Source organism: Crotalus tigris, unplaced genomic scaffold (assembly GCF_016545835.1).
Source record: "Crotalus tigris isolate CLP2741 ecotype Arizona unplaced genomic scaffold, ASM1654583v1 scf7180000018553.2237530, whole genome shotgun sequence".
Lineage (NCBI taxonomy): Eukaryota > Metazoa > Chordata > Lepidosauria > Squamata > Viperidae > Crotalus > Crotalus tigris.
In genome coordinates, this window is record NW_024097074.1 from 1,230,627 (window position 1) to 1,257,946 (window position 27,320).

The following is a 27,320-nucleotide window of genomic DNA, read 5'->3' on the forward strand; positions in this document are numbered from 1 at the left end:
TTTTGGAAATGAGTGTCATAAATTTTGGTGCTGGGTAAGATTTCAAAAAAGCCCATTTTGATTCATAGTTGGCATTCGTTTTTTCTGCACATTTTTCCCCCCAAGGGAGATAGATGTTTAGACAGAGAGATAGTGATAGAAACCAGTATTCTCCCTCCCTCCCTCCCTCCCTCTCTCTCTCTCTCTCTCTCTCTCTCTCTCTCTCTCGCTCTCTCTTTCTCTCCCTCTCTTTCTCTCCATATCTCTCTCTCTCTCTTTCTCTTTCTCAATCTCTCTCAATCTCTCTCCCTCTCCCTCTCTTTCTCTCCATCTCTCTCTCTCAATTTTTCTCACTCTCCATCTCTCTCCATCTCTCTCTCTCAATTTCTCTCTCCCGCTTTCTCTCCCTCTCTCTCTTTCTCTCTCTCAATTTCTTTCACTCTCAATCTCTCTCCCTCTCCCTCTTTTTCTCCATCTCTCTCTCTCAATTTTTCTCACTCTCAATCTCTCTCTCTCCATCTCTCTTCCTCTCAATCTCTCTCTCTCAATTTCTCTCCCTCTTTCTCTCCCTCTCTTTCTCTCCCTCTCTCTCTCTCTCTTTCTCTCTCTCAATTTCTCTCATTCTCAATCTCTCTCCCTCTCCCTCTCTTTCTCTCCATCTCTCTCTCAATTTTTCTCACTCTCAATCTCTCTCTCCCTCTCTCTCCCTCTCTCTCTCTCAATCTCTCTCTCTCAATTTCTCTCTCCCTCTTTCTCTCCATCTCTCTCTCTCTCTCAATCTCTCCATCTCTCTCTCTCTCCATCTCTCTGTCCATCTCTCCCTCCCTCCCTCCCCTTTCTCTCTCTCAGCTCAACCCACTCCTAGGATTGTTGATGAGGAGGAAGGAGTACAGTTTGTCCTCGACTTATGACCACAAAATTTCTGTTGTTAAGCAAGACAGATATTGTGAATTTTGCCACATTTTACAATCTTTTTGTTGCTACAGTTGTTAAGTGAATCACTGCAGTCCTTAAGTTAGTAACCTGGTTGTTAAGTGAACCTTGACTTGGCTTGTCAGAAGGTGGCAAAGGGGGAATCACATGACCCCGGTACGCTGCAACCGTCATAAATATGAGTCAATTGCCAAGCGTCTGAATGTAAATCACATGATGCTGCGGCGGTCGTAGGTATGAAAAATGCTCTTAAGTCACTTTTTTCAGTGCCGTTGTAACTTTAATCGGTCACTAAACGAACCGCTGTAAATTAAGGACTGCCTCTAATGGATTAGAAAGCCCATCTTCCTCGGATGGGAGCGAAAGTACAATTCATTTGGTCCTGCAGATGTAAATTAAATCGAAGAGCTATTTCTTATGGTGCTTCAGCCGATCCCAGATTTTTATTTTGCCTCTTCCTTTTCGCAATCTCCTGATGAAAGGCTTTTTTTTTTTTTACTTTCATTGTTGTTGGTGGTGGTGAAAAAAAAAAGAGTAGCTTTGCCTTTTCAGAGTTACCTGTTAGCATTTTGGTTCCTTCACTGAGCAGCTGATGTGGGTTTTTTTTTTTCTTCTTAAAACAAATTTCATTCCATTTTGAACTTAGCAAGGCATGTCAAGAATAACAACGGTGCTTCTTTAGTTATCTCCAACTCATTCTGAGCTTTGAAACTAGTAAGACACGAGCTTTACAGGTACAGGATAATTCTGTGTATTATTTTATTATGACCTGGCCTTCTTCTCAATCTCTATGCATTGTCTGGTTTGTTTGGAGGGTTTTTTTTTCTTTTTCTTTTAGATCTTCGCTAAGCTTTTTCTTTCTTTCTTTCGTAGCTTCATCGGTTCCTTCTGTCATCTATTTTTCCTCCAGCAGAGAATTGTTTGCAGTTATAATGTGCCTTTCTTTAGCTAACTTACATTTCTTGATCTTTCTTTTCCCAGCTTCTGAGCTTTGAAGCTAGTAAGACACAAACTTTACAGGTGCAGGATACCTGTATTATTTTATTATGACCTGGCCTTCTTCACTAAGCTTTTCTATCATCTATCTATCTATCTATCTATCTATCTATCTATCTATCTATCTATCTATCTATCTATCTATCTATCTATCTATCAATTTATCTAACTGTCTGTCTGTCTGTCCGTCCGTCCATCCATCCATTCATCCATCCATCCATCTATCAATCCATCCATCCATCCATCCATCCATCCATCTATCAATCTATCTAACTATCTGTCTGTCTGTCCGTCCGTCCGTCCATCCATCCATCCATCCATCCATCAATCTATCCATCCATCCATCCATCCATCTATCTATCTATCAATCTATCTAACTGACTGTCCGTCCGTCCCTCCCTCCCTCCATCCATCCATCCATCCATCCATCCATCCATCCATCCATCCATCCATCTATCTATCTATCTATCTATCTATCTATCTATCTATCGTTAAATAAGGAGACAAAATCCAACCTTAGCACACATTTGCTCTATATTCCTAGGACCCCATATTGTTCCAGCAAATTACAATCAACCTAAAATAATCCAACAGGAACGATCCATTTTATACATACACCTAGGATGTCCTGCTTTGATGCAACAGCAAAACGATGCTCAAAAATATAAGAAAAGCCTCACAAACTTTCCTCCAACGTAGGAACAAGATGACTGCTTGTTCTCATAGGGAGTTTAACATTAAGCCAAATCAGCATCAGATCAAATCATATCCTGGAAGATTAGTAATGCACAGTGATTGCATTTAACAGTATGGGCAGAATATGTTTTGTTTTTTTATCATTTATGATGCATTTTTAAGTGTTTATCATTTTTACCACTTTAAATACAACATTCTAAAAAAAGACCGGAGAAATGAAAAATCTTTATGAAATTCTGAACACAGGCAAATTACATTAAGGAACAATGTGCTAGGAGACTTATTTCTAGCATACTGCCAACAGAAATTCAGTCTGAGCAGTAGCACAGCTGTTATTCCTGCAAGTACTCCATTCTGTTTTTACGGGTGCATTTTTTGCCTGTTACTCCTGCTATCTTTCTAAACTAGCATTCTTCAATTATCCATTTTCATTTTCATTTTTTTTAATAGCCATGATTGTTGACGCCGCCCTTAGCAAAGCCCTCTTTGGTTCGCCATTTCTTTTCCAGAAGTCTGATTTTCATTTTTTTAAAAATGGAGGTATCCTGCTAAGAGCCCAATCTAAAGTCAAGCAGGGAAAGAAAACGTAGAAGGCAAACAGAAGGCTAAATGCGCTTACAATTGTCCTATTCTTCAGAGGTAATCCTCGATTTACAACCGTTCGTTTAGTGACCGTTCAGAGTTACAACAGCACTGAAAAAAGCCAAACTTAGGATCATTTTTTTACACTTAACAATCGTTGCAGCAGTCCCGCGGTCATGTGATCAAAATTCAGAGGCTTGGCAACTGGCAGGTACTCAGGACGGTTGCACTGTCCCCGGGGTCATGTGATCCCCTCTTGACAAGCTAAGTCAGGGGGTCTTCAGACTCGGCCCTTTTATGACTGGTGGACTTCAACTCCCAGAATTCCTCAGCCAGCATGCCTGGCTGAGGAATTCTGGGAGTTGAAGTCCACCAGTCATAAAAGGGCCAAGTTTGAAGACCCCTGGTGTGGATCCAAGCCCGCAGTTTCATCAAAATGGCCGACTGAGGAATTCTGGGAGTTGAAGTCCACCAGTCCTAAAAGGGCCAAGTTTGAAGACCCCTGGTGTGGATCCAAGCCTGCAGTTTCATCAAAATGGCCGACTGAGGAATTCTGGGAGTTGAAGTCCACCAGTCATAAAAGGGCCAAGTTTGAAGACCCCTGGTCTGGATCCAAGCCCGCAGTTTCATCAAAATGGCCGACTGAGGAATTCTGGGAGTTGAAGCCCACAAGTCATAAAACGCTGAGCTAACTCAATAGGGAAGCCAGATTCACTTGACAACTGTTTTACTAATTTAACGTTTGCAGTGAAATCACTTAACAACTGTCTTGCTCAATAACAGAATTGTTGGGTTCAATTGTGGTCGTAAGTTGAAGACTACTTGTCCTTCTCTCTTCCCTCCCCAACAAATTTGAAATAACATAATAGAATCTTCCAAAGGTCAAGAATCAGATTCCCACACAAACCTCAAGGACAAAATCCACAGACAAAATTGTCCTCCTGTGTAGAAATCTACCATCATTAAGCGAAACTAATTATACGGTTGTCAGAATTGCAGTATCTGCCAATTCCTCTTGTGTGTCCATTTTTAGATCTGGCAATTCTGCTGGCCCAAAGCTCTTGACAAAGGCTATTTAAACTAAACGAGGACCGTTGCTTTTCATTAGCCACTTGCTAAGAATCAAGGTTAACTTGAGAAAAATAATACACGGGGAACTATTTTGGTTTTCCACTAGCATCTCATAGGACCTGTGCTACACAAATCTTACACCGTTTCTCTTCAGCTTGCCTTAAAACCTGTCGTTGCGATAAGGAAGGGATGGGTTATTAAATCCCCCATCAGTTTTATCGTCCCGCCACACAGTACGACATGCTTCCGGTTCACCCTCTCTTCTCTTCGCTACACAAATCGTGCTGCTGAATTCATCGTTAAGAATTTATAAACATTCGCTCTGACCCAGTTTGGTAAATGCCACATGTAATGTTTCACTTGGTAAAATGACACTTGGGGGGGGGCGGGCAGAGGGGGGGATGTAGGAGGTTGCGTCCACTTCTGGTTCCTAAATGGACGTCCAACCTTAAGTTAAAACAGAACTACCTGGGCAAAACTTAGTGGGTGCTCCATCAGCCAAAGATGCGCTAACCATAGCCTACCTACAGTACGTTTGAGTTTAGGAGAACTTCTGCTTCAGAAGGGGAACTCATGTTGGATGCACCAAGGCGCTTCTGGATTGAAAGGATTAATCAGTGACATCGCCATTGCCTGCGGGACGCCCAAGTGGAGGCTCCTTTTATGTCCCTGACAGGAGCTGGAGCGAAGGACAGGAACTCACACCCTCCTAAAGCAGCACTTGGGTATCGAATGCGGGCTTGCTAACCTCCAACCCAGCGTCCCAACCACGCGAGCCACCGTACTCCTTACGGGGAGTGTTGTGATTCCTTGCCAGCCAGTGGACCCGGTAGCTGAGTCTGAGGAATCAGAGGAGGAGGAAGAGGGGCCTGGAGTGACATCAGAGTGAGAGGAAGGCTCTGAGCAGCTCCAAGACTTACAGTCGGACGAGGAGCCTGGCCCCTCTACTTGCACTCAGGCTGAGACACAGCTGTGCTGGGAGCCTGAGTTGGACAGTGATGAAGAACAGCTGGGACAAATCCCGGATGCACGAATGCGCAGGCAAGAGAAACGAGTAGGACAGAGGAATGCAATGGTGCGGCTCCAAAGGCAAAGGAGAAGGCATTAGGAAGCCATGCCTTGGCTGAATTATAAAAGGGAAGGTGTGGGGGGTGCTGGTTGCCGAAGGCAGCCATTCGTGTTGAGGAATCGAGTTTCTGTGGACTGTGTTTGTTTGCCTTGGACAATGACTCAGGTCTGTGAATAATAAAAGGGGGTTGGTTTTTTCCTGCGGTTCCAGCCTGCTTGTTGGAAGAGGGGTTTCTCCTTGTGAGCATAACAAGGACTCACGTAGGCTGGGTGCAGCCTACTGGGTGAGCATGGATGGAGTGGGTGTGGCCTACTGGGTGGGCATGGCCAGCTCTACACTGTTCGCGTCAAGAGTGCCTGTGGGGGCCTGGGTGGGAGTGGGACAGATCTGAGGGTCTCTGGCAGAAGAGGGTGGGACCGGGGCAAGCACTAAGGCATGGTCCATTTCTTCATTCCTCACAAATGGGGACACCTCCCCAGCATGCACCCCGGGGACGGGGACAACGTGGCAGGGGCTGGTTCCTCGCTGTTTCGAGACAGTTTTGTGGAGCTAAGACTGAATGCATTTCAGCATAGATGACCACCACAAAATTGTACATTGGCTCCTGGCCGGCCCGGGCCAGGGCCAAGGCAGCAGGGGCCATTCCCTCACTGTTTCCAGGATGGCTTCGCGGGCCACATGAAACCACTTCACAGGCCGCATCCGGCCCCCGGGCCTTGTGTTTGACATATCTGGTGTAGAATGATGTTTTTTTTTTAAACAAAAAACAACAGATTGAATCTCACATGCAATGTGTCAGGCATGAAACATGAGGGCCACCTGTTTTCCAGGTGAACTGATTTATTGCTAATTGGGCTTATGCACAGGAAATCTACTCAACTAATGGTTAGCCCTATTTTGATGCTAGACAAGAGACAACAGAATTCAAGAGGGGCTGAATGTAGACCATTTGTGACGATGCAAAGACTTCAGGCTGATTCCTCTCTTGACTCCACCACCAGGCTCTGCCACTCCTCCTACAGGCTTGGTACTCCTCTCATAATGTTTCTGAGGCTCTTTTTAGCCTTTGTAAACTTTGAGAAGGCTGGCACTCATCTAGTGATATTTCCAAAAGTAGAAAGAGAACATCATGAGAACAAGCACCACCCTCACAGTGTTTATTGCTCGCCAGCATCTAATATTGTTCATATCACATCTTTTTTTTTTACCGTGTGGCTTGACATATTAGCATTAAACTACACGACGGCTTGTTTGATTTTTGGCCCTTGTATTCTGTAAACATAATCAGCGTAGTTTATAAAACAAGGGCTTCTGGTTTAATATATCGAATGAATATAGTCACTGAAACTCATTTTAAAAAACGATAAAGCATCCTTAGTTTAATATGAGAAAACAGAGATCCTTCTTAAAATTCGTCAAGTAAGGAGAAATGTGGTAATTTAAGAGGCGAGAAGGGAAAATATTGCAAAGCAAGCCTTTGTTGAATAATTAAATATCTAATATAGATATTTAATATCTCTTCCTTTCACAGAAGTTTCACCTTATCATGTCTTGCAAAGGTCTTTTAATAGAACCATCTCAAAGAAATTCTATGCCCCCCCCAAAAATCATGATCCAAACAGTTTCCATATTAAAATGTCTTTTATATTATGCCTGGACAGGGGGTTAGTACACCTTTTTTCACATAAATGATTATTTACAACAACCAATGCTGATGCTAACCCTGATTTCAGGGTCAATAATCATAAATCTGAAATTATAATCACGAAGCAAGAGACTTTAATTTCACAATGGACAGCTTGTTTGAAACACCAATTCAACCTACATCTATGAAATAAGGGTTAGTAGTTTTATGCTCTCATTGGAAAAACACATTAAAATGTGACTGTCCATATCCTAATTTCTTGGGTTCCTATACAGTTCTGAAGAGACATTTTAGTTAGTTAGTTTAGCAATCATGCATGACTTGAGGGGGGGGAGAAGCAAAGAGACTATTAAAACTCAGGAACACCTTCTAAAATGAAAAGTAACAATGATTCACACTGAATTTTTGCTTTTAAAATGGGTATAGCCCTTGAGATTTAAGTTCGGGTTTCAAATATAGAAACTTGCTCTCAATAGGAATAGGAATATCAATTTTAATATGTTTTTAATAGGGAAAAGCAGAACGAATTCAGCCACATTCAAACATGGGCATTAAAAACATGATGTTGCACATCAGGGGTATGCACAATTCCACACCCACTTCTCAATATCAAGGAGGTGAATTAAATTATAAATGATAACCTCACTGTTTGGCCAACCGCATATTTTCAGCTCATGTGAACGCCTGAAATGTTGTTCGGGACCGTCTTCCATCTTTCTTGGAAGACCGAAAGAGAAGACGCTGGTTGAACATATCAAAAGGATCAAGAATGGAATAGCTTAGCGGTAACCCCAGGTGATGATGTCACAGTCCATAAATGGACCCAATGCTCTATTTCCGGTTTAGCAACCAAGGTCAGTCCTGGAGGAGATCAACCTTGTCTGTTCTTTAGAAGGCCAGATCCTGAAGTTGAAACTCAAAATACTTTGGCCACCTAATGAGAAGGAAGGACTCCCTGGAGAAGAGCCTGATGCTGGGAAAGATGGAGGGCAAGAGAAGAAGGGGACGACAGAGAATGAGGTGGCTGGATGGAGTCCCTGAAGCAGGAGGCGTGAGCTTCAATGGACTCCAGAAGATGGTAGAGGACAGGAAGGCCTGGAGGAACGTGGTCCATGGGGTCGCGATGGGTCAGACACAACTTCGCAACTAACAACAGCAAACTGGACAAACAAATCATATAACCTGGACAAGGTTGTTCAAAGCTTGCATTTTGAGAAACAAAGTCAACGGGAAGCACTAGAAGAAGGGCTTAAACACGTAAATATATTCCTTTAAAACTTCTGAACATAGCACATTCAGAGGTTGATCAAAAGCAATACATCTATTTGCAACTCACTGAAATTACCCAAAGAGTACAGATAGTCCCTCGACTTACGAACAGTTCATTTAGGGACCATTCAAAGTTACAACAGCACTGGGGGGAGAAGCGACTTATGACCGTTTTTCACACTTATGACTTTTGCAGCATCCCCAGGGTCACGGGATCAATATTCAGACGCTGGGCAACTGATTCGTATTTATGACCGTTGCGTTGTCCTATGGGTTATATCAGTGGTTCTCAATCTTTTTAATGCTGCGACCCCCCCAACCGGTCGTAAGTCGAGGACTACTCAACCCGTCGTAAGTCGAGGACTACTCAACTGGTGCAGCACCGTTTGCAGAATGGGACTTTTGGCGGGCTCAGCAGGGCAGAGACAGCCTGGACAATTCCTATTGGCTTTTGAAAGCCAGTAGAATTAGACTCTATTCAAGAGAGTCTATTCTATTGGCTTTCAAAAGCCAATAGAATAAAAGGGAGTAGCACAGCTAAGGAAAAGGGGAAAAAAATGGCGGACTGCGTTGTTTGGTGACCTCCGTGAAATGGCCGTTCGACCCTAAATGGGGTCCTGACCCACAGGTTGAGAACCACTGCGTTATATGATCGCTTTTTGCGTCCTTCTGAGAAGTAACGTCAATGGGGAAGCCAGATTCACTTAACAAACCATGTTACTAACAGCGATTCGTTTAACAACGGTGGCAAGACAATTGGTAACATGGGGCAAAGCTCACTTAACAAATGTTTCACTTTGCAGTATAAGTTTTGACCTCGATTGTGGCCGTAGCTCAAGGACTATCTATAATTGCAGTGTACAGTTGGAGGAAGAGTGCAATTATAACAACACAGCACAGCACCCAGGTATTCTGCTTACTGAAAAGTAAACAGAAGGTGTTATCAGGAAAACCGATAACGTGTTAACACGATCACCAAATAAGTGAAGGATCTCGGCTGTGAATTTCAAGGGGCAGAATGGAAAAGACCAAAAGATTTATCTCCTGTTTCATATTGAAACATCTGATAAAATAGATAATTGCAGTGTCCACCTACACACTTGATGTATTTGTAAGTTAATAAAATGATTAGGAAAACGGTTTCGCATTTGGGCTGGTCCCTAATAGTTTTCCACTGCAAAGTTCCACTCTGATTTAACTTCTAAAAATAAATCAGGACACCACACTAGCTTATTTTGGCTAATGGGGCCAGACACATCTGGCAGGTACCCAAAACACTGGATACATCTATCCAGAGCCCTGTGGCCAGATTATACAATGTAATACAACAATAGTGTAGACATTGTTAAATAGACAAGGGATAATCTTAATAGCTAGGCAGCTACTTCTCGACTTACAACAGCCCGTTCAAAGTTACGACAACGCTGGAAAAAAGTGACCTAGGACCGTTTTTCAACACTGACAACTGTTACAGCATCCCCATGGTCATGTGATTAAAATTCAGACGCGCGGCAACTGGCGCATACTTACGATGATTGCAGTGTCCTTTTGCGACCTTCTGACGAGAAACATCAACGGGGAAGCCAGACTGAACTTAGCGACCGTCTTACTAACTTAACCACTGCAGTGATTCGCTTAACGGCTGCGTCAAGAAAGGTCATAAAATGGGGGGGCAAAACTCACTTAGCAAACAGAAATTGGGAGCTCAAGTTGCGGCCGTTAAGTCGAGGGCTACCTGAATTTCCCTGACTCCATGCCTCTCAGGGAGAAGGGTCACAGGCCTACTTGTCCCCCATAGAATCTATAGGGTGGGTGGATTTTTCTCAGAAAAGATGGCGGTCTAAGACAGTGGTTCTTAACCTTTTTGAACGAATCGCCCCCTTGAGCCAATGAGGAAGTTGTCATCGCCCCCCTCCCCCAACGTAACCTCTCAATCACAACATAGGAAATAATTCTTCAATTTATGCAAACACTTTTTTTGTTTTTTTCTTCAAAATTGTCATGCAAATAATTATTTGCATCAATTTTCTTTAAAATTGATGCAAATAATTTATTTCCAGTCTTTTCCCCATATCTCCCATATTCTGGCCAATGGCGTGCCACTGTATGGGTAGAGGCTGCTGCGCAACGCGCATGAAGATAAGCGATGCGTCTTCACATATGTAAGGCGTTCTGTACTGAAGCTAGCTGGAGGAACATTTGAAAACACAATTCAATCCACTAATACCGATCATCTGATGTTTTTGTACGACAGATATACAGCGATTCACTGTACGAAAAAGTCTCAAAAGTGTCCCCAAAACTTCTCTCTTCATCACCCCAATATCGCCACCTTTTCGTTCCTTCGCCCCCGCGTCGCCCCTTTTCAGTCCATCGCCCCCCTGAAAAATAAAATCGCCCCCTGGGGGGGCAATATCGCCCAGGTTAAGAACCACTGGTCTAAGATACAAGGACATGAGGCCGAAAGGGTGTTAGAGCTAGTGAGCAGCCCGTTGAATTGTACCCAGATTCCTACTAGTAACCAAAGCAACTCCTGCAAATTTTTCTGTTTTTCTAGCAGTTCTGGCTTCAATAAAAGAGGACGCTTGCTCGGTATCCGGATAATATGTCCACCTCCACCGAAGCACCCAGTTAAAGACCGCACGTTTCTGCTTTGCTAATGGGCTCATTACAGTGGAACCGACAGCCGAGGAGGAACTATTAACGAGGCATCGTTTGAGATTAATGGATTCTTCAACAGCCAATTGCCAAATATTATTCATCGCGGAGATCTAACGGCACATCCCGATTCAGCCGGGACCTAAATGCACATCCCACTTCTCGCTTTGTGGATAATTAGGAACTCTGCAAATCATTCCGTGCGACGCTTGCCCGGCTGTATCAGCAGAACTGGGTTGGTGGCCGAAAGATCTCAGCTGGAACCACGAAACGGCCACGCGCCATTTCAGGAACTACCTCGCAGCTTCGAAGAACAGATCCAGAAGGGCGCTTCACGTGATACGCTCAACACGTGGCGCAGCATAGGATGGTTGTGTTGAAAAACCAGGAAAATACAGGTCGTCCTCCACTTACGACTATATTTCTGTTGATAAGCGAGACCTTTGTTCAGTGAGTTCAGGCCCATTGTTTGACTTTGCTTGCCACGGTTGTTAAATGAATTGCCGCGGTTGCCAAGTTAGTTCACGGGGTCGTTAAGCAAATCTGGCTTTTCCCGTTGACTTCGCTTTTCAGACCATCGCAAATGACCCCGGGGATGCTGCAACCATCGTACAATCAAGCCAGTTGCCAAGTCTCTGAAGTTTGATCACGTGACCCTGGGGATGCCACAACGGTCGTAAGTGTGAAAAAACAACAATGGTCGTAAGTCACTTTTCCCAGTCTCGTTTAACTTCCAACGGTTACTAAACGAACTGTTGTTAAGTCAAGGATTACCTGCATTTTGCTGATAAGGAAAATGAGCAAATGGCCGCCAAAACAATGAAAAGGAATAGAAAGAAAGACACGGGCAGAAAAGGGCATCCAGGCATAAAAAAAAAACAATATTCAACGGCTCCTACCGAACAATCAGGGGAAAGTCACGTTATTTCTCAATGCAACCCAAAGTTTGTGGACACCCTGAACCCACTAGAGGCGGCCTTAATTAAAATAACGAACTTTCCTTAGTGTAAGTACCATATAAGCATTCCATACCAAATTTAATTTTGTCCTCTAAATGATGAAGACACTTTAATAATGATAATAATAAAGTTGGAAGGGACCTTGGAGGTCATCTAGTCCAACCCCCTGCTCAGGCAGGAAACCCTATACCATTTCAGACAAATGGTTGTCCAGTCTCTTCTTAAAAATTTCCAGTGTTGGAGCATTCACCGCTTCTGGAGGCAGGTTGTTCCACTGGTTAATTGTTCTAACTGTCAGGAAGTTTCTCCTTAGTTCTATGTTGCTTCTCTCTTTGGTTAGTTTCCACCCGTTGCTTCTTGTCCTGCTTTCAGGTGCTTTGGAAAATAGCTTGATTCCCTCTTCTTTGGGGCAACCCCTGAGATATTGGAACACTGCTGTCATGTCCCCCCTTGTCCTTCTCTTCATTAAACTAGACATACCCAATTCTAGCAACCGTTCCATATATGTTTTAGCCTCCAGTCCCCTAATCATCTTTGTTGCTCTTCTCTGCACACTTTCTAGAGTCTCGACATCTTTTTTTACAGCGTGGTGACCAAAACTGGATGCAGTTTTTGTTCCGAGGAAGCACCAAAGCGGGCCTGACTTGCTAAAACTCCGTTCTCCTCCCAACTGCAGACGACGATGGGTTTCCGTCGCCAAAAGAAACCGAGGCCGGATGCCACACAGCTGTTTAAATCTCTTATGCACAACAGTGGTGCATATTCCACCTGTTCCCCTTATGGAAACGGAAGTCTCGCTGCAGCTGGTGCAGCCCAAGGAGGGCAGGATCCCGTCCAAAGCCGCGGAGCTAAACCCCACATTTCAACAGACTCCAGGCATCCTACACCAATCACTGGGGTTGGGTTTTTTTTGTTTGTTTGTTTTTTTAGGAAGCCCTTTCAAGAGAATTCCCCCTCCGAAACTGAGGAGAGATAAAAATTCACTCCCATCTCCAGCAGGCTGCACGGATTTTAAGCCCAACATCCCCCGGACCAATCAAATATAGTGAGCGCACTGCATCCGTCCGCAGTGATTGTCATTCCACACAAGCTGCCCGATTGAAGCTTTTCTGATTCTTCTTTTTTTTTTCTTCCTAAACAGCAAACCTGCCCTTCTTTTCCCAACGGCTGAGCCTCTGGAGACCGAAAAGCTTTCAGGATGTTAAAGGACTTTCATTATGCATTTGCAGATGCTTATTGATTCTCTTGGAGGAAGTGGGAGACTGCAGCAGGCTGTATGTGTGTGTGTGTGCACACACACGGCTTTTCCAGGCTGGGTGCGCGAACCGAAAGGCTGAAACAATAGCCAAGGGATTTTTTTGGGGGAAAAGATGCTTTGGATTCCCCTGTCTGGTACTCGGCTGACAAGTGCAAACGCAAAACAAAGCCGCCACCCCGACATGAATCCCACCGAGCTGGAACTGCTCAGCTGTCTTTGGGAATTTACTCAGCCCTGGCTGGAGGTAAGGTGCATTCCTTATTACAATTCTGAGAGAAGTGGTTGGCGAAGAGGTTTCAAGCTCAGCTTAAATTTCTGCTGTCGCTCCTTGGGCTTCCCTTGGACTGACGCCACCGGCGAGCTTGACACGATTGTCAATTTTACAGGTTTCATTTGGAGAGGTTAGAAAATATGCAAGGTGGGGGGTTTGGGGCCTTTTTTATTTTTATTTATTTTTTGCCAAAATGCTCTTTGGAGAGAGTGTGGTTTGAGTTCTAAGCTGTTAGGCATCCCTTAGCGTGGTTAAAAGGGGGCTTTATCATCCAATTATTGGGCGACCACTCGTCCATTCCAATCCTCCATAAATAGCTGCTCCTTTCTGCAAGGTGGTTCGTACGGCCAATTTTTAATTGCTGGATAGGTTTAAAAATAAGCTTCCGATTCTTGGTGCACTGGTCTTTAATGCTTTGTTACTGAAGGCACGTTTGGGGGGAAAAAATGCACGCAAGTCGATACACAGGTAAGGGATTGAAAAGGAATGTGCAAAACAGGCTAGTTACATTTTTTTCTGAAGCAACGGAGTCTTTTGCACGAGCACAACGTTGCATCTCATCGCACCCTTGTTACAAATCCGATTAAGAAAGGATGACACTCTCCTTGCTGCTCGCCACCCTCTGCTTTCCAATGCCATCTTTAAATACATCCAATTTAAAAGATCAAGCTGGGAGATATGTGTGTTTGTGTGTGGTGGTGGTGGGGGGAGAGAGAACAAACCGTATTTGGAAATGCTTTGATCTTCTTAAAGGTTGCAAACTCCCCCCCCCCTAAAAAAAAAAGACTCTGCGCGTGGTTCACATTGTTTGGGACCGATGGAAGATAATATTTGTTTGTGATCGATCATTTTCTTCAAATTAGACTCAAACCTCTATTTTTAATTCCTCCCCACCCCCACCCCAAAGGTTTTCGTGAGTCATTTGGGCTTGGTGAATGACAATGTAAAGAATACGGCAACGGAGGAATCTGAATAACGCAAGCAACTTGCAAGATGTGCTCATACTACAGACTTCAAAAGAGGAGCGGCATAGAGACCTAAGCAAGGCTTTACACCATGGAGAGTGCAAAAGCCTAGCGAGAAGTGCCTGTTCAAACGGAAGTGTTAACACGAGGGTTTCGCACTAAGGTCCAGTCCTGAACACCTCCCACGAGTGGAATTACAGCACAGCACCATGCAAGCAGCGAATGAAGAAACAGCTGGGCATTTGTGCAAAAGGAAAGCCGAGACACTAGAAGCGATTCCAAATTAATTTAATTATCTCGGTACGTGTTCCTTGGGTCACTTGTTGACAGGGAGCAAAGTTTACGGAAACTATGCCTGGGATGGTGGCTTTTAAGGCAAAGGCAGAACCCATATTAACATTTACCACGTCGATTCCTGCTCTAAAACCAGTCCCTGCGGCCTAATGAGCAGAAAGACTCTCAAATCCAATTTAAAACTGCTGGGGGACGACCTCAGGGTAGACCCCTGAAGCTGGTTCCACGGCATTTCATTTATGTTTTATGCAACTTCAGGGAATTTTCTCTTTTTTAAAAAAATAAAATAAAAAATAAAAAAAATGGTGCCCACCCTCCCGAAGGATACGGATTTATGAACCGTTTTACAAAGGTGCTGCTCTCCCCATCGGTAACTTGGAAACGGAAAACCAATGTATCTACACCACAATCTGTTGTGTAGAATTTTACTGGGCCATTTAAGTCTTTTGGAGTTGTCACAAGGGGGGGGGGGTTGGCGATGGGTCTGAAACCCGCAGCTGAAGTGCTGGAACCGAAGGAAAACTAAAATCTTCCACCAGGCAGGGAGCAGATCATTTCGGCGTTGCCGAGGCGAACACGCCTGTCAAAAACCTGTCAGCGACACCATGTCTGAACTCACGACAAGCTGTTGCACTCGGCTGAAAGGCCCTTGAGGCGAGGCGATTCAGGTAAGGTCAGAGGCTTTTGGCGCACCCTGGCCGTTGTTTAACGCTCACCAAAGAACAGAGCAGAGTCCAGGAAATACACATTTCATTTTAATGATCTCCGGCTTGACATCTTCTCTGCTTTTGTTTAACTGAAGCTCTGCCTGATACGACTTGATGTTTAATCTCCCCTCGAAAGCGGCTGGCACGTGGACATTTTTCCATTTTTGCGAGGTTCCCTCCTTCGCCCGTCCCTGCAGCTTCTCCGTGCCGAGATAGGCTGGGTTTTATTACGGCTCGCTTTCTTTTCTCCCCACCCTTACTATAGTAGTCCTCGACTTACCACAGTTAGTTTAGCGACCGTTCGAAGTTACAACGGCACTGGGAAAAAAAACAAAGCGACTTACGGCCGTTTTTCGCCGTTACGACCCGTGGTCGCGTGATCAGAATTCAGACGCTTGGCCACTGGTTCACGTTTGTGACGGTTGCTGTATCCCCTGGGGTCACGTGATCCCGTTTGTGACGTTCTGACAAGCAAAGTCAATGGGGGAGGCAGATTCGCTTAGCAGCTGGGTTACTAACTGATCCCCTGCAGTGATTCACTTAACAACTGAAGCAAGAAAGGTCGTAAAATGGGGGCAAAACTTCCTTAACAACTGTCTCGCTGAACAACAGAAATTGTGAGGCTCAAATGTGGTTATACGTCAAGGAATACCTCTAATGCATATATTTTTATATTTTATATACAAATGTCTCACATAACAACAAAAATTTGGGCTCAATTGGGGCCATAAGTCGAGGACTACCTGTGTATCTCTCTCTCTCTCTCTCTCTCTCTCTCTCTCTCTCTCTCTCCCTCCCTCCCTCCCTCCCTCCCTCCCTTTCTCTCTGTTTCTTGTAATCCGGTGCAACACAATACAATTTACAGTGCATTTAGTATGACAGTTGTCGTGGTTAAGTCCTCACTAAGTGGTAATAATCGTGGTTATTCTCTGTTTAATTTTAATGCCTAAAGTTACAACGTAAGAAATCCCCGTTTTTAAGAAATATCTCTCAGTATTGTGATCTTTCTAGCTGAAATAATTCCAACATGTCATTCCTTTGGTTGATGCTAATTGAACAGATATATAACGTAATTCTATGAACAGGGCAAATAAGTCAAAATTTTGTATTTTGCAATCCTACACACAGAGGTTAGTCCTCAATTTACAACCATTCATTTGGTGACCGTTCAAAGTGACCACAGCACTGGGAAAAAAAGTGTCTTACAGTTGATTTTTCACAAGGACAACTGTTGCAGCATTCCCCAAGATCACACGATCAAAACTTCACAACCGACTCGTATTTATGATGGTTTTAATGTCCCGGGTTCGTGCGATTCGCTTTTGCGACCTTCCGGCAAACAAAATCAACGGGGAATCCAGCTTCACTTAACAACCGTGGAAGGTCGCAAAAGGGGGCAAAACTCACTTAACAAATGTCTCACTTAGCGACGGGGGAAAAATCAGGCTCAATTTGTGGTCGTACGTTCGGGACGACCTGTGCTTCTTTTGCTTCTCTTATTTTAGTGGGATAAAAATGTAAGCAAGTATTAGATGCCCCAGTAGGAGGCTGGGCATATTAAAAAGGTTATTGTCAGGCATCTGATAGAAATAAAATACTTCATTCTGTTATAATAAAATGCTGAGGGTGGGGCCACAGCCTGAGCACTAATGCTGCAGTTACTATTTCACCAAATTAAGGTGTTTCAGGCTTTTATATTAGACTTTAGAACAAGTAAACAAATGTATATCACCCACTTCACTCTTGTCAAGATTAAGCCCACCATCATTAGCATATTGTCCTGCCTAATTAGGTAACCAAAATATATTATGATTAGAGTCCGTTGCTTCATGCAACACCATAATTTGGCAATGCAAAAAGCATTCTCTGCTAGCAATTAAAAATCTCCTAAAAGGGAATATACCCCCCCCCAACAAATACAATACGTTTATCCTATATAAGTTTATACTATTTATATGGCAATTGTATGAAATAATACAACTGGGCATTGGGCATCTATGATATATTTAAATTACTAATACTGGACTGTAACATTATGCACACGCCTACATTTACTGTTGTATACATTTTAGCACAGTGAAATGTACAGCCAAAGCAGGTGCTTTCCCAGTAGGAAATGGAGCTGTTAATGAAGAGTAAGGCTTATAGTTATAATCCCATTTTTTTCCAAGTATGGCATTTTATAAAAGGCCTTTATTGGAAGATTTCACCCTGGTTTTTCAATCAAAAGGGTTGCGGAGCAATTTTAAAAAAATCAGGATACAGTTTGCATATCCATAGGGAAAAAGAAGAAATGTTATTTCTTGCACAAGTATCTCCTTTACCTCATATTAATTTTCTATTTCTCTGCCTCTCTATCCATCCATCCATCCGTCCGTCCACGTACTGTCTGTCTGTCTGTCTATCTATCTATCTATCTATCTATCTATCTATCTATCTATCTATCTATCTACCTACCTACCTACCTACCTACCTACCTACCTACCTACCCATGTCTGTCTGTCTGTCTGTCTGTCTCTCTCTCTCTCTCTCTCTCTATATATATATATATATATATATATACACACATACATACGTACGTACATACATACATACGTACATACATACACACACACACATACACTGTATCTTTTTGCTGACAAAGATTTAAAGAATTAAGTGAGAGACTAGTATAGATATTTCAGGCTCATTAGCCCTCATCAGTTAGCCACACCCTTTATGGGATTCGAACCTGAATTTGTAATGTATTGCAGTAGCAGCTTGAGCCTGCTTAACGGCCCTAGTTAGGGGGCTGCAAGGCAAAAGTGATTATAAAAAGTAGAACTGCAATATAGCAGTCAAAAATGCCAAGGTGCAATCAATCAGACCGGTCTGTCTGAAAAAACTTTCTGTGTATGTATGTATGTATGTATGTATGTATGTATGTATGTATGTATATATACACATTCATCTGTCTGCCAATCAGTCCATCTATCTTCTATCTATCTAGCTGTCCATCCATTCACCTACCCATGTCTCTATCTATCTATCTATCTATCTATCTATCTATCTATCTATCTATCTATCTACACACATTCATCTGTCTGCCAATCACAGTCCATCTTCTATCTATCTAGCTGTCCATCCATCCACCTATTTATCTCTCTCTATCTAGCTACCTTTCTACCTGCTTACATACCTACCCATCTACCTACCTTCACTAAACATGGCATTCAAAGCTAAGCATGCTTTTAATATGCTCCACAAACACAGTCCTTGTCATTAGAATATATATATATATATATATATATATATATATATATATATATATATATATATATATATATATAGTAGTAAAGTTGGAAGGGACCTTGGAGGTCATCTAGTCCAACCCCCTGCTCAGGCAGGAAACCCTACACCATTTCGGACAAATGGCTGTCCAGTCTCTTCTTAAAAACTTCCAGTGTTGGAGCATTTACTGCTTCTGGAGGCAGGCTGTTCCACTGGTTAATTGTCCTCAGTGTCAGGAAGTTTCTCCTTAGTTCTAGGTTGCTTCTCTCCTTGATTAGTTTCCACCCGTTGCTTCTTGTCCTGCTTCTTTTGTACCATCTCTAATTTCTGAAACCAGGTAGCCACTGTATATCTGCTGGCGAAACTAAAGAAATTATTTTCTGCAGACAAGCAAAATAGAGAGAGAGAGAGGGAGAGAGAGAGAGAGAGAGAGAGAGAGAGCGCATCTCACATCAATTCGCTTCCTAACTTCTCTCTCTTCTTTCAGAGCAAAAGAAACTTCCGAGAAAGGATGTGTTTCTCTTCCGTCCCAGAAGCCAACATGCCGTCTGAATCTAACATTACTGTTCGAGATGCCATCAGGGACACAGACTCCAATATGTACCAGCCACTGTCTTACCCGCTGAGCTTTCAAGTTTCCCTCACCGGATTCCTGATGTTGGAAATTGTCCTAGGGCTTGGCAGCAACCTCACCGTATTAGTACTTTACTGTTTGAAATCCAATTTAATCAACTCGGTCAGTAATATTATTACCATGAACCTCCACGTTCTCGACGTCATCATTTGCATGGGGTGCATTCCTCTGACGATCGTCATCCTTCTGCTCCCCCTGGAGAACAATTCTGCGCTGGTCTGCTGCTTCCACGAGGCCTGCGTGTCTTTTGCCAGCGTGTCCACTGCCATCAACGTCTTCGCCATCACTCTGGACCGCTACGACATCTCTGTGAAGCCCGCAAACCGGATCTTGACGATGGGAAGGGCTGTGATCCTCATGACGTCCATCTGGATCATCTCTTTTTTCTCCTTCTTGATCCCCTTCATTGAGGTCAACTTCTTCAGCTTCCATAGGGCCAACACTTGGGAAAACAAGACGCTGTTGTGCGTCAGTGCCAATGAATACCACACAGAACTGGGCATGTACTATCACCTGTTGGTGCAAATCCCCATCTTCTTCTTCACGGTGGTAGTGATGTTCATTACCTACAGCAAAATACTTCAGGCCCTGAACATCCGAATAGGCACGCGGTTTTCCACGGGGCAGAAGAAAAAAGCCAAAAAGAAGACCATTTCCTTGGCTACGCAACAGGAACCCACCGAAACGTCGCAAGCCAGCAGAGGCAGAAACGTGGTCTTTGGGGTAAGGACTTCCGTTTCGGTGATCATCGCTCTACGGCGGGCGGTCAAGAGACACCGGGAACGCCGCGAAAGGCAGAAAAGAGTCTTCCGCATGTCGCTGTTAATCATATCAACTTTTGTTCTCTGTTGGACACCGATCACCGTTTTAAACACAATCATTTTATGTTCGGGCCCAAGTGACCTTTTGGTCAAGCTGAGGCTGTGTTTTCTAGTCATGGCCTACGGGACCACCATCTTCCACCCTCTTCTGTACGCCTTCACCCGACAGAAATTTCAAAAAGTTTTGAAAAGCAAAATGAAAAAACGCGTCGTCTCCATAGTGGAAGCTGACCCAATTCCCAACAGCGCTGTGATACACAACTCATGGATTGAGCCCAAGAGAAGCAAGGCCATCACTTTTGAAGACAATGAAGTGAGGCAGAAGTGTTTAGTACCTCAAGTCGTTACGGACTAGATTCCGGTATCCACAGGATTATTTTAAGGGGGGGGGGAGTCAAGGATAAACCACGACTGCCAAATACAGAGTTTTTTTTTTTTTTTAAAGGGAGAGAAAACATTAAACCGGACTGTAATGGTTTGAAAAATGCATTTAAACAGATCAGAGCTGTGTATTTATTTCCTCATTATTCAAAAATGTGTGTTGCATGGCGGTTTGTTAAGCGTAAAACCATGGTTATATTTTGTCAATACTCTGTCCTCTAATATACATTTAAGTAAATATTTTCTAACAAGAAAAGCCTTAAAATAGTGGTCACTTTTCAAAAAATGTCTATTTTGCTGTAAATATGTAAAACTTTGTTTTTAAAATTTGGGCCAGAGAAATAGCGCGCACCGGTTAAGGCTTATTAGCTGCCCTGTTTTGGCACAATATTCGGGTGTCTGATAATGAATTGAAATTTTTCTCAACTATAGTTGTAAGCCTAAAATTATAAGCTACGTGTCCCAAGTAATTACCAGCAGCTTTGTGAGTTCAAGGCACACTATTATTTGGAGCCACAATATATGCTTTTACAAATAATTTTCATCAAAAGGGTATTATGAGGGGGGGGGTTTATACCTATATAAAAGTCAGCCTGAGAGAAGTTTGATTTTAAATAAGTGAAAGACTGCTGTACAAGTAAGAATTTTCTAAATTGTAATTATTTTTAATTCTTCCTAAATTTCTGTTTGGGTAACAGGAATGAATTTATCTACTGCTTACGTGTTTTAAAGGATTCTTCAAGTGCTTATATATATATATATCAATGTTTCGATCCAGAAATGTGATTTTTTATACACTGCTAAACTGCTTGTTCATATTCCTAAGCCAAATTGGAGTTGATAAGGCCAAAATGTTTTGTCAAATCTAAAAACCTCAGTCCAAGACAACAAGAAATGCCAAAGGTGTTTGGCTACTTTTCCATATTAATCATATTTATTCATTTGTATCCTGCTGGCGTTCAGGGCTAAGGCAGGACTAAAATTCACAATCTCCTGGTGATTGACCCAATGTCACCCAGCTGGCTTTCAGGGCTAAGGCAGGACTAGAATTCACAATCTCCCAGTGACTGACTCAATGTCACCCAGCTGGCTTTCCACAAGGGACCAGCAAGAGCATCCACTGTAGCAACTGGTGGTGCTCGGTTAATTAGGAAAAATTTGGCTGGAATTATAGTTGAGAATCACAAATCAGAAATTCCAGTTACTCTAAGACAAGGGCAGGGAACGATAGGCTTACAAACATCTTAACGATAGCCTTAGCGAGATACATAGCTATTTATGTTCTAGGCCAGGGGTGGAGAACCTCTGGCACGCGTGCCAGAGGCAGGCCTCAGGCCACCACTGCCGCCCAGAGCAGGAGCCCCACCCAGCACAAAGGAGGCGAAGCGGCCAACTAGCAAGCTTGAGTAGAGGTGGTAGAACAGAGGTCACCAACCATTGTTGATTGGTGGACTGGAAGAAAAGGGAGGGGGAAGCATTTTACATGCATGCATGCGTGCACGGGGCCGCGAGCACACACGTGCTGCAAATGGGCCGGGGCTAGTGCCTGCGTGATACTCACTAGCTCTGCCCCATTCTTGCATGGTGCAGCGCCTTGTGTCTGCACCCCACGGCACGGCCGTTTTTGCGCCTTGCAGCACGGTGGCCCATTTTTGCGCTCCCGTTTTTTGCATGCCAGAGGTGGCACTCAGAGGCGCCTCCCTGCCCCCGCCATGAGAGCACCACAATGCTGATGCGGCCCTGGCACTTTGCGATAAATAAGTGGGTTTTGGGTTGCGGTTTGGGCACTCGGTCTCTAAAAGGTTCGCCATCACTGTTCTAGGCTGTCAAGCTGCACTCAGATGCATAATTTAATCACACAACTAAGCCACAGCTTACAAGTTTTATTCTCAAAGAGCCCAGCCTTGCAGCTTTGCAAATATGTTTGCTGGGTAACTGTTACAAGTAGTTCACAATTTACAGCCATTTGTTGAGTGACCGTTTGAGCTTACGACAGCACTGGAAAAAGTGACTTGGGACTGTTTTCCGGATTACGACCACTGTGATTAAAATTCAGACGCTTGGCAACCGGTTCATATTTATGACGGTCGCAGCGTCCCAAGGGGGGGGGTCACCTGATCCCCTTTTGCGATCTTCTGCCAAGCAAAGTCAACGGGCCAGCCAGAGTTACTTCACAACCGCGTTACTAACTTGGCAGCTGCAGTGATTCACTCAACAACTATGGCAGGAAAGGTTGTAAAATGGGGCAAAAAAAATCAACAACTGTCTCACTTAGCAACGGAAATGTTAGGCTAAAGTGTGTTAGTAGAGGGCTACCTGTACTAGCCTAAAATGTTCTCCTAGTTAATTCCCGAAAGATCGGGAAGATTCCTGTATTATAGGCAGAATGCAATGAAGTAGTAGCTTGAACTCTACACACATGGATCTGGTCAGATAGTGTTGTTGTTTGTTGCGAAGTCGTGTCCGACCCATCGCGACCCCATGGACCACGTTCCTCCAGGCCTTCCTGTCCTCTACCATCTTCTGGAGTCTATTTAAGCTCACGCCTGCTGCTTCAGTGACTCCATCCAGCCACCTCATTCTCTATCGTCCCCTTCTTCTCTTGTCCTCCATCTTTCCCAGCATCAGGCTCTTCTCCAGTGAATCCTTCCTTCTCATTAGGTGGCCAAAGGACTTAAGTTTCAACTTCAGGATCTGGCCTTCTAAAGAGCAGTCGGGGTTGATCTCCTCTAGGACTGACCGGTTGGATCGCCTTGCAGTCCAGGGGACTCGCAGGAGTCTTCTCCAGCACCAGAGTTCAAAGGCCTCCATTCTTTGTCGCTCGGCCTTTCTTAGGGTCCAGCCATACATTGCAACTGGGGAAACCAAAGCCCAATTTTCTTTCTTTTTTCTTTTTTTTTTAAAAAAACGTGAACTAGTTCAAAGAAAGCGGTGATCATATTCCACAGATGCTCCATTAGAAAACATTGAAGGCTGTCAATTTCATTTCCGTGCTAATCTTTCTTAAGGAAAAGTGCCAGGAACAAAATTGATGGCACATTCATAGGATGAGCTGATCAGTATCCATGGGATATGGTTAAAAAAAAAAAAATCAAGATGGCAGCTGAGCTTTTTATAGCATCTTGACTTTTTTTTTAAACTCTCTGGATGCCCCGATACCCCCCGTGATATCATGAGTAAATTATTTTGTAAGAGGGTGAAAGAAAAATAAATAAAGATGTTTATGTTTTTCACAAGGAAGGAGAGACAGTGGTTGAAAGAACAATATTCTTTCATTAAATGTAGTAAATTATGAGATCTAAGGAAAAATTGCATACTGTATGCTCTAGCAACTCTCTGATTGATTGATTGATTAATGAGCAAGAGTGCCTTTGCTTCCATTTTCAAAAGTCCAAAGTTCAAGAACAAATTCTATTCTGACGAAGACAAAATATCCATATTAAAAGTTTGTTTTGAGACAATCTAAAACAGTGGTTCTCAACCTGTGGGTCGGGACCCCATTTGGGGTCGAACAACCATTTCACGGGGGTCGCCAAACAACGCAGTCCGCCATTTTTTCCCCCTTTTCCTTAGCTGTGCTACTCCCTTTTATTCTATTGGCTTTTGAAAGCCAATAGAATAACTCTCTTGAATAGAGTCTAATTCTATTGGCTTTCAAAAGCCAATAGGAATTGTCCAGGCTGTCTCTGCCCTGCTGAGCCCGCCAAAAGTCCCATTCTGCAAACGGTGCTGCACCAGTTGAGTAGTCCTCGACTTACGACCAGTTGAGTAGTCCTCGACTTACGACCAGTTGGGGGTCGCGGCATTAAAAAGGTTGAGAACCACTGATCTAAAAGCTAAAACTAGACAACCCTAATTCCCTTTCAACAGAGCAGTGACTAAGCAGCTATTCATTATTTAGAATAAGTAAAGCCCTTTTAAAGACTTTTAGAGGAAAATTAAAATTTTAGTTAATTTGTATAAAATTGCACCATCAAGGAGCAACGTTTTCCCCAAAGCCTATCAAATAGATTTGCGGGACCAGAAAAAAAGCCAGCAAGCAATGCACATTTAATATTACTCCCTTCACCATTCACTCCAAATTGGTATCACCCCAGGATTAACTTGATTTAAGACCATTACTTTGATTTGTTGCAAACACAGAGTCCCTTGGCTTTCTCGTTACACTCGAGTTTTAAAGTTTACAATTCAACACCATCCCCTGCGTCGGACACATTAACTTCTGATCCAAGGTTTTTTCAATCATTCTTTTGCCACAGAACAAGCGACAAAAAGACACACTTGCAATTCTAATCAGTGCGGAGCTGCCAGTTTTCAGTGACACCACATCAATAATCCCCAGTTAAAATGAAGGCCAACTGGAGCTGAGCAACTGACAAAGATGAGTCTTTGTGCGGAGGAAATTCTGTACTGTTGTTACCTAAAGTACTTTACATGATTTTTCTTTTTTTAAAAAAAAAAATTGTAGGCACGGGTAGTTCTCACCTTACAACCGTTCTTTTAATGACCGCTACGGTGGCATTGAACAAGTGACTTAAGGCCCGTTTTCATGCTTACGACCGTTATACCATCCCCGTGGTCACACAAGCAAAATCCAGACGCCCGGCAACTGGTTCATATTTATGACCAGCCTTTAAGAAAGCCGTTAAAACTCTCCTGTTCCGGCAGGCCTGGGGCTGATGTCCCCGGGGGGGGTTGGGACATGATCGGACTTGCGGTATGATTGTATTATTTTATTGTTTTATTCTCGATGATTGTTTTAATTTTGTACGCCGCCCTGAGTCCTTTGGGATTGGGCGGCATATAAATAAATTAAATAAATAAATAAATGACGGTCGCCGTGTCCCGTGGGGGTCACGTGATCCCCTTTTGCGACCTTCTGAGAACCAAAGTCAGATTCACTTAACAACCGTGTTACTAATTTAACAACGGCGGTGATTCACTTCGTAACCGTGGCAGGAAAGGTCACCTCTTCTTTGTGATGTGGTGACCTCAACTGGATGCTGTACTCCAGGTGTGGCCCTACAAAGGCTTTATAAGGTGGTGCCCCTACTTCACCTTCTTTCGCGTCTATGCCTCCGCTTTAGACAACCTCGAGTCAGTCATGATTTATGTCTGAGGGGAAAACCCTCCCAATCAACAAACCCGTGATCTTAAAAACGATCCCGCTGGACTCACCGAGTTCATTGAGACTCTGAGCAGCTTTGGTGATCTCCCGGCTTCCACCCTGAAGTTGGCCTTGAAGTCTCTTGCTGAGGTACAAGATCCGTATTATTCTCCTCAGCAAGTCGCAGGCAGCCTTGAGAAGGAAGGAAACATTGCTGAAGCCTGTGTTTGTGATTATTCCCGTTTCTGTTTTCATTCTGTTTCCTTTTGCTTTTCCCTTCCTTTCCTTTCCCATCCTTTCCCTTCCCTTCCTTTCCTCATTCACCAGGAGACCAACAGCATAGCAGTCTTTGCTAATCAGTTTCCGATTTCATCTCAACCAGGATTAGTTCATCCAAAGTGGTCAGGATCAGAAATCTCAGCCTGATCTTATGTTGTGCGCGTCACACACACACAATTTCAAGATTAAACTGAAGAGATGAAACACCACACTCCAAATACCAAACCATGGTGGATGCCTCCAATTTATTCCTTGGAGCAATACTTTAAAACCCAGAGCTTGTTCATCAATTACTAGCGTAGCGTGACTTTCAAATACATGTCAGGGAGAAGTGGGACCCAACTAGCTTTCTGCTATTAAATCTTCAGCTAAATGAACTTGCTTAATGACTTTAATTATGTGTATAGAGACACCAGTATAAATCATTCAGAGTATAATTGCGGTTCTAAACCCATTCAGTGTACAAGACCTGTGAACTACACAACGAGAGGATTTGGATTATGTTCCTCGATGCCATAATGGCTCTATTTAGTTCCAAACCAGTACATTTTAATTGTTACACCACTGAATAAATATGCAATTATTAGCAGAGGGATTTCCTTCTATGGTAATTAACATCATAATTTTAATCCGTTATTTAAGGCAAACCATTTTCTCCTTTGTATGTAATTTAAATTTGAGTAATTAAGCTGGCCAAGGATGTGTAAAACATACCGGTCACATAAAGGATGGGAAAACAGCAGGAATATGGAAAGTGAACTATGCAAGAATTACATTCTATTGTGTTTTCCAAGATGGGTGCATTTGAATTCTACAAATTAGGTGAATGAAGTGGGTTGATCTTTCCTACATGTTTTTATATCTGATACATTCGCCTTCTCAAAGATGCAACGGCTTGAAATGCAGGCACTTAAAAGATTCCAGCTATAAAATTATTCTAAAAGCAGAATTTCGTTAGCTGCTTTTAGTCACATATAAGGAATGGTTGCTGGAATTGGGTATGTCTAGTTTAATGAAGAGAAGGACGAGGGAGGACATCATAGCAGTCTTCCAGTATCTCAGGGTCTGCCCCAAAGAAGAGGGAGTCAAGCTATTCTCCAAAGCACCTGAAGGCAGGACAAAAAGCAACAGATGGAAACTAACCAAGGAGAGAAGCAACCTAGAACTAAGGAGAAACTTCCTGACAGCTAGGACAATTAACCAGTGGAACAACCTGCCTCCAGAAGCGGTGAATGCTCCAACACTGGAAGTTTTTTAGAAGAGACTAGACAGCCATTGGTCTGAAATGGTATAGTTTTTCCTGCCTGAGCAGGAGGTTGGACTAGATCAAGGGTAGGCAACCTTGGCTCTTTTATGACTCGTGGACTTCAACTCCCAGAATTCCTGAGCCAGCATGGGGAAATTATGGGCCCTTCATGACTTGTGGACTTCAACTCCCAGAATTCCTGAGCCAGCATGGCTCAACTTGGAAACCTC

At 43.4% G+C, this 27,320-nt stretch overlaps 2 protein-coding genes across 2 annotated transcripts in view; one reads left to right on the forward strand and one right to left on the reverse strand.

The window, feature by feature from the left end:
* The window catches only part of COG5 (component of oligomeric golgi complex 5), a 127,248-nt gene that overhangs the window by 84,783 nt on the left and 15,145 nt on the right, over window positions 1-27,320 (reverse strand). Inside the window, exon 6 of the mRNA XM_039354473.1 lies at window positions 25,637-25,757. Coding sequence (XP_039210407.1) covers window positions 25,637-25,757 — 121 coding nt within the window. The remainder of the gene's footprint in view (window positions 1-25,636; window positions 25,758-27,320) is intronic.
* On the forward strand, window positions 12,478-20,714 carry GPR22 (G protein-coupled receptor 22). Its single transcript, XM_039354476.1, has 3 exons — window positions 12,478-13,359; window positions 14,294-15,313; window positions 19,110-20,714. Exon 3 carries the CDS (start codon window positions 19,134-19,136, stop codon window positions 20,430-20,432), a length of 1,299 nt encoding a protein of 432 aa, XP_039210410.1. The 5' UTR covers window positions 12,478-13,359; window positions 14,294-15,313; window positions 19,110-19,133; the 3' UTR covers window positions 20,433-20,714.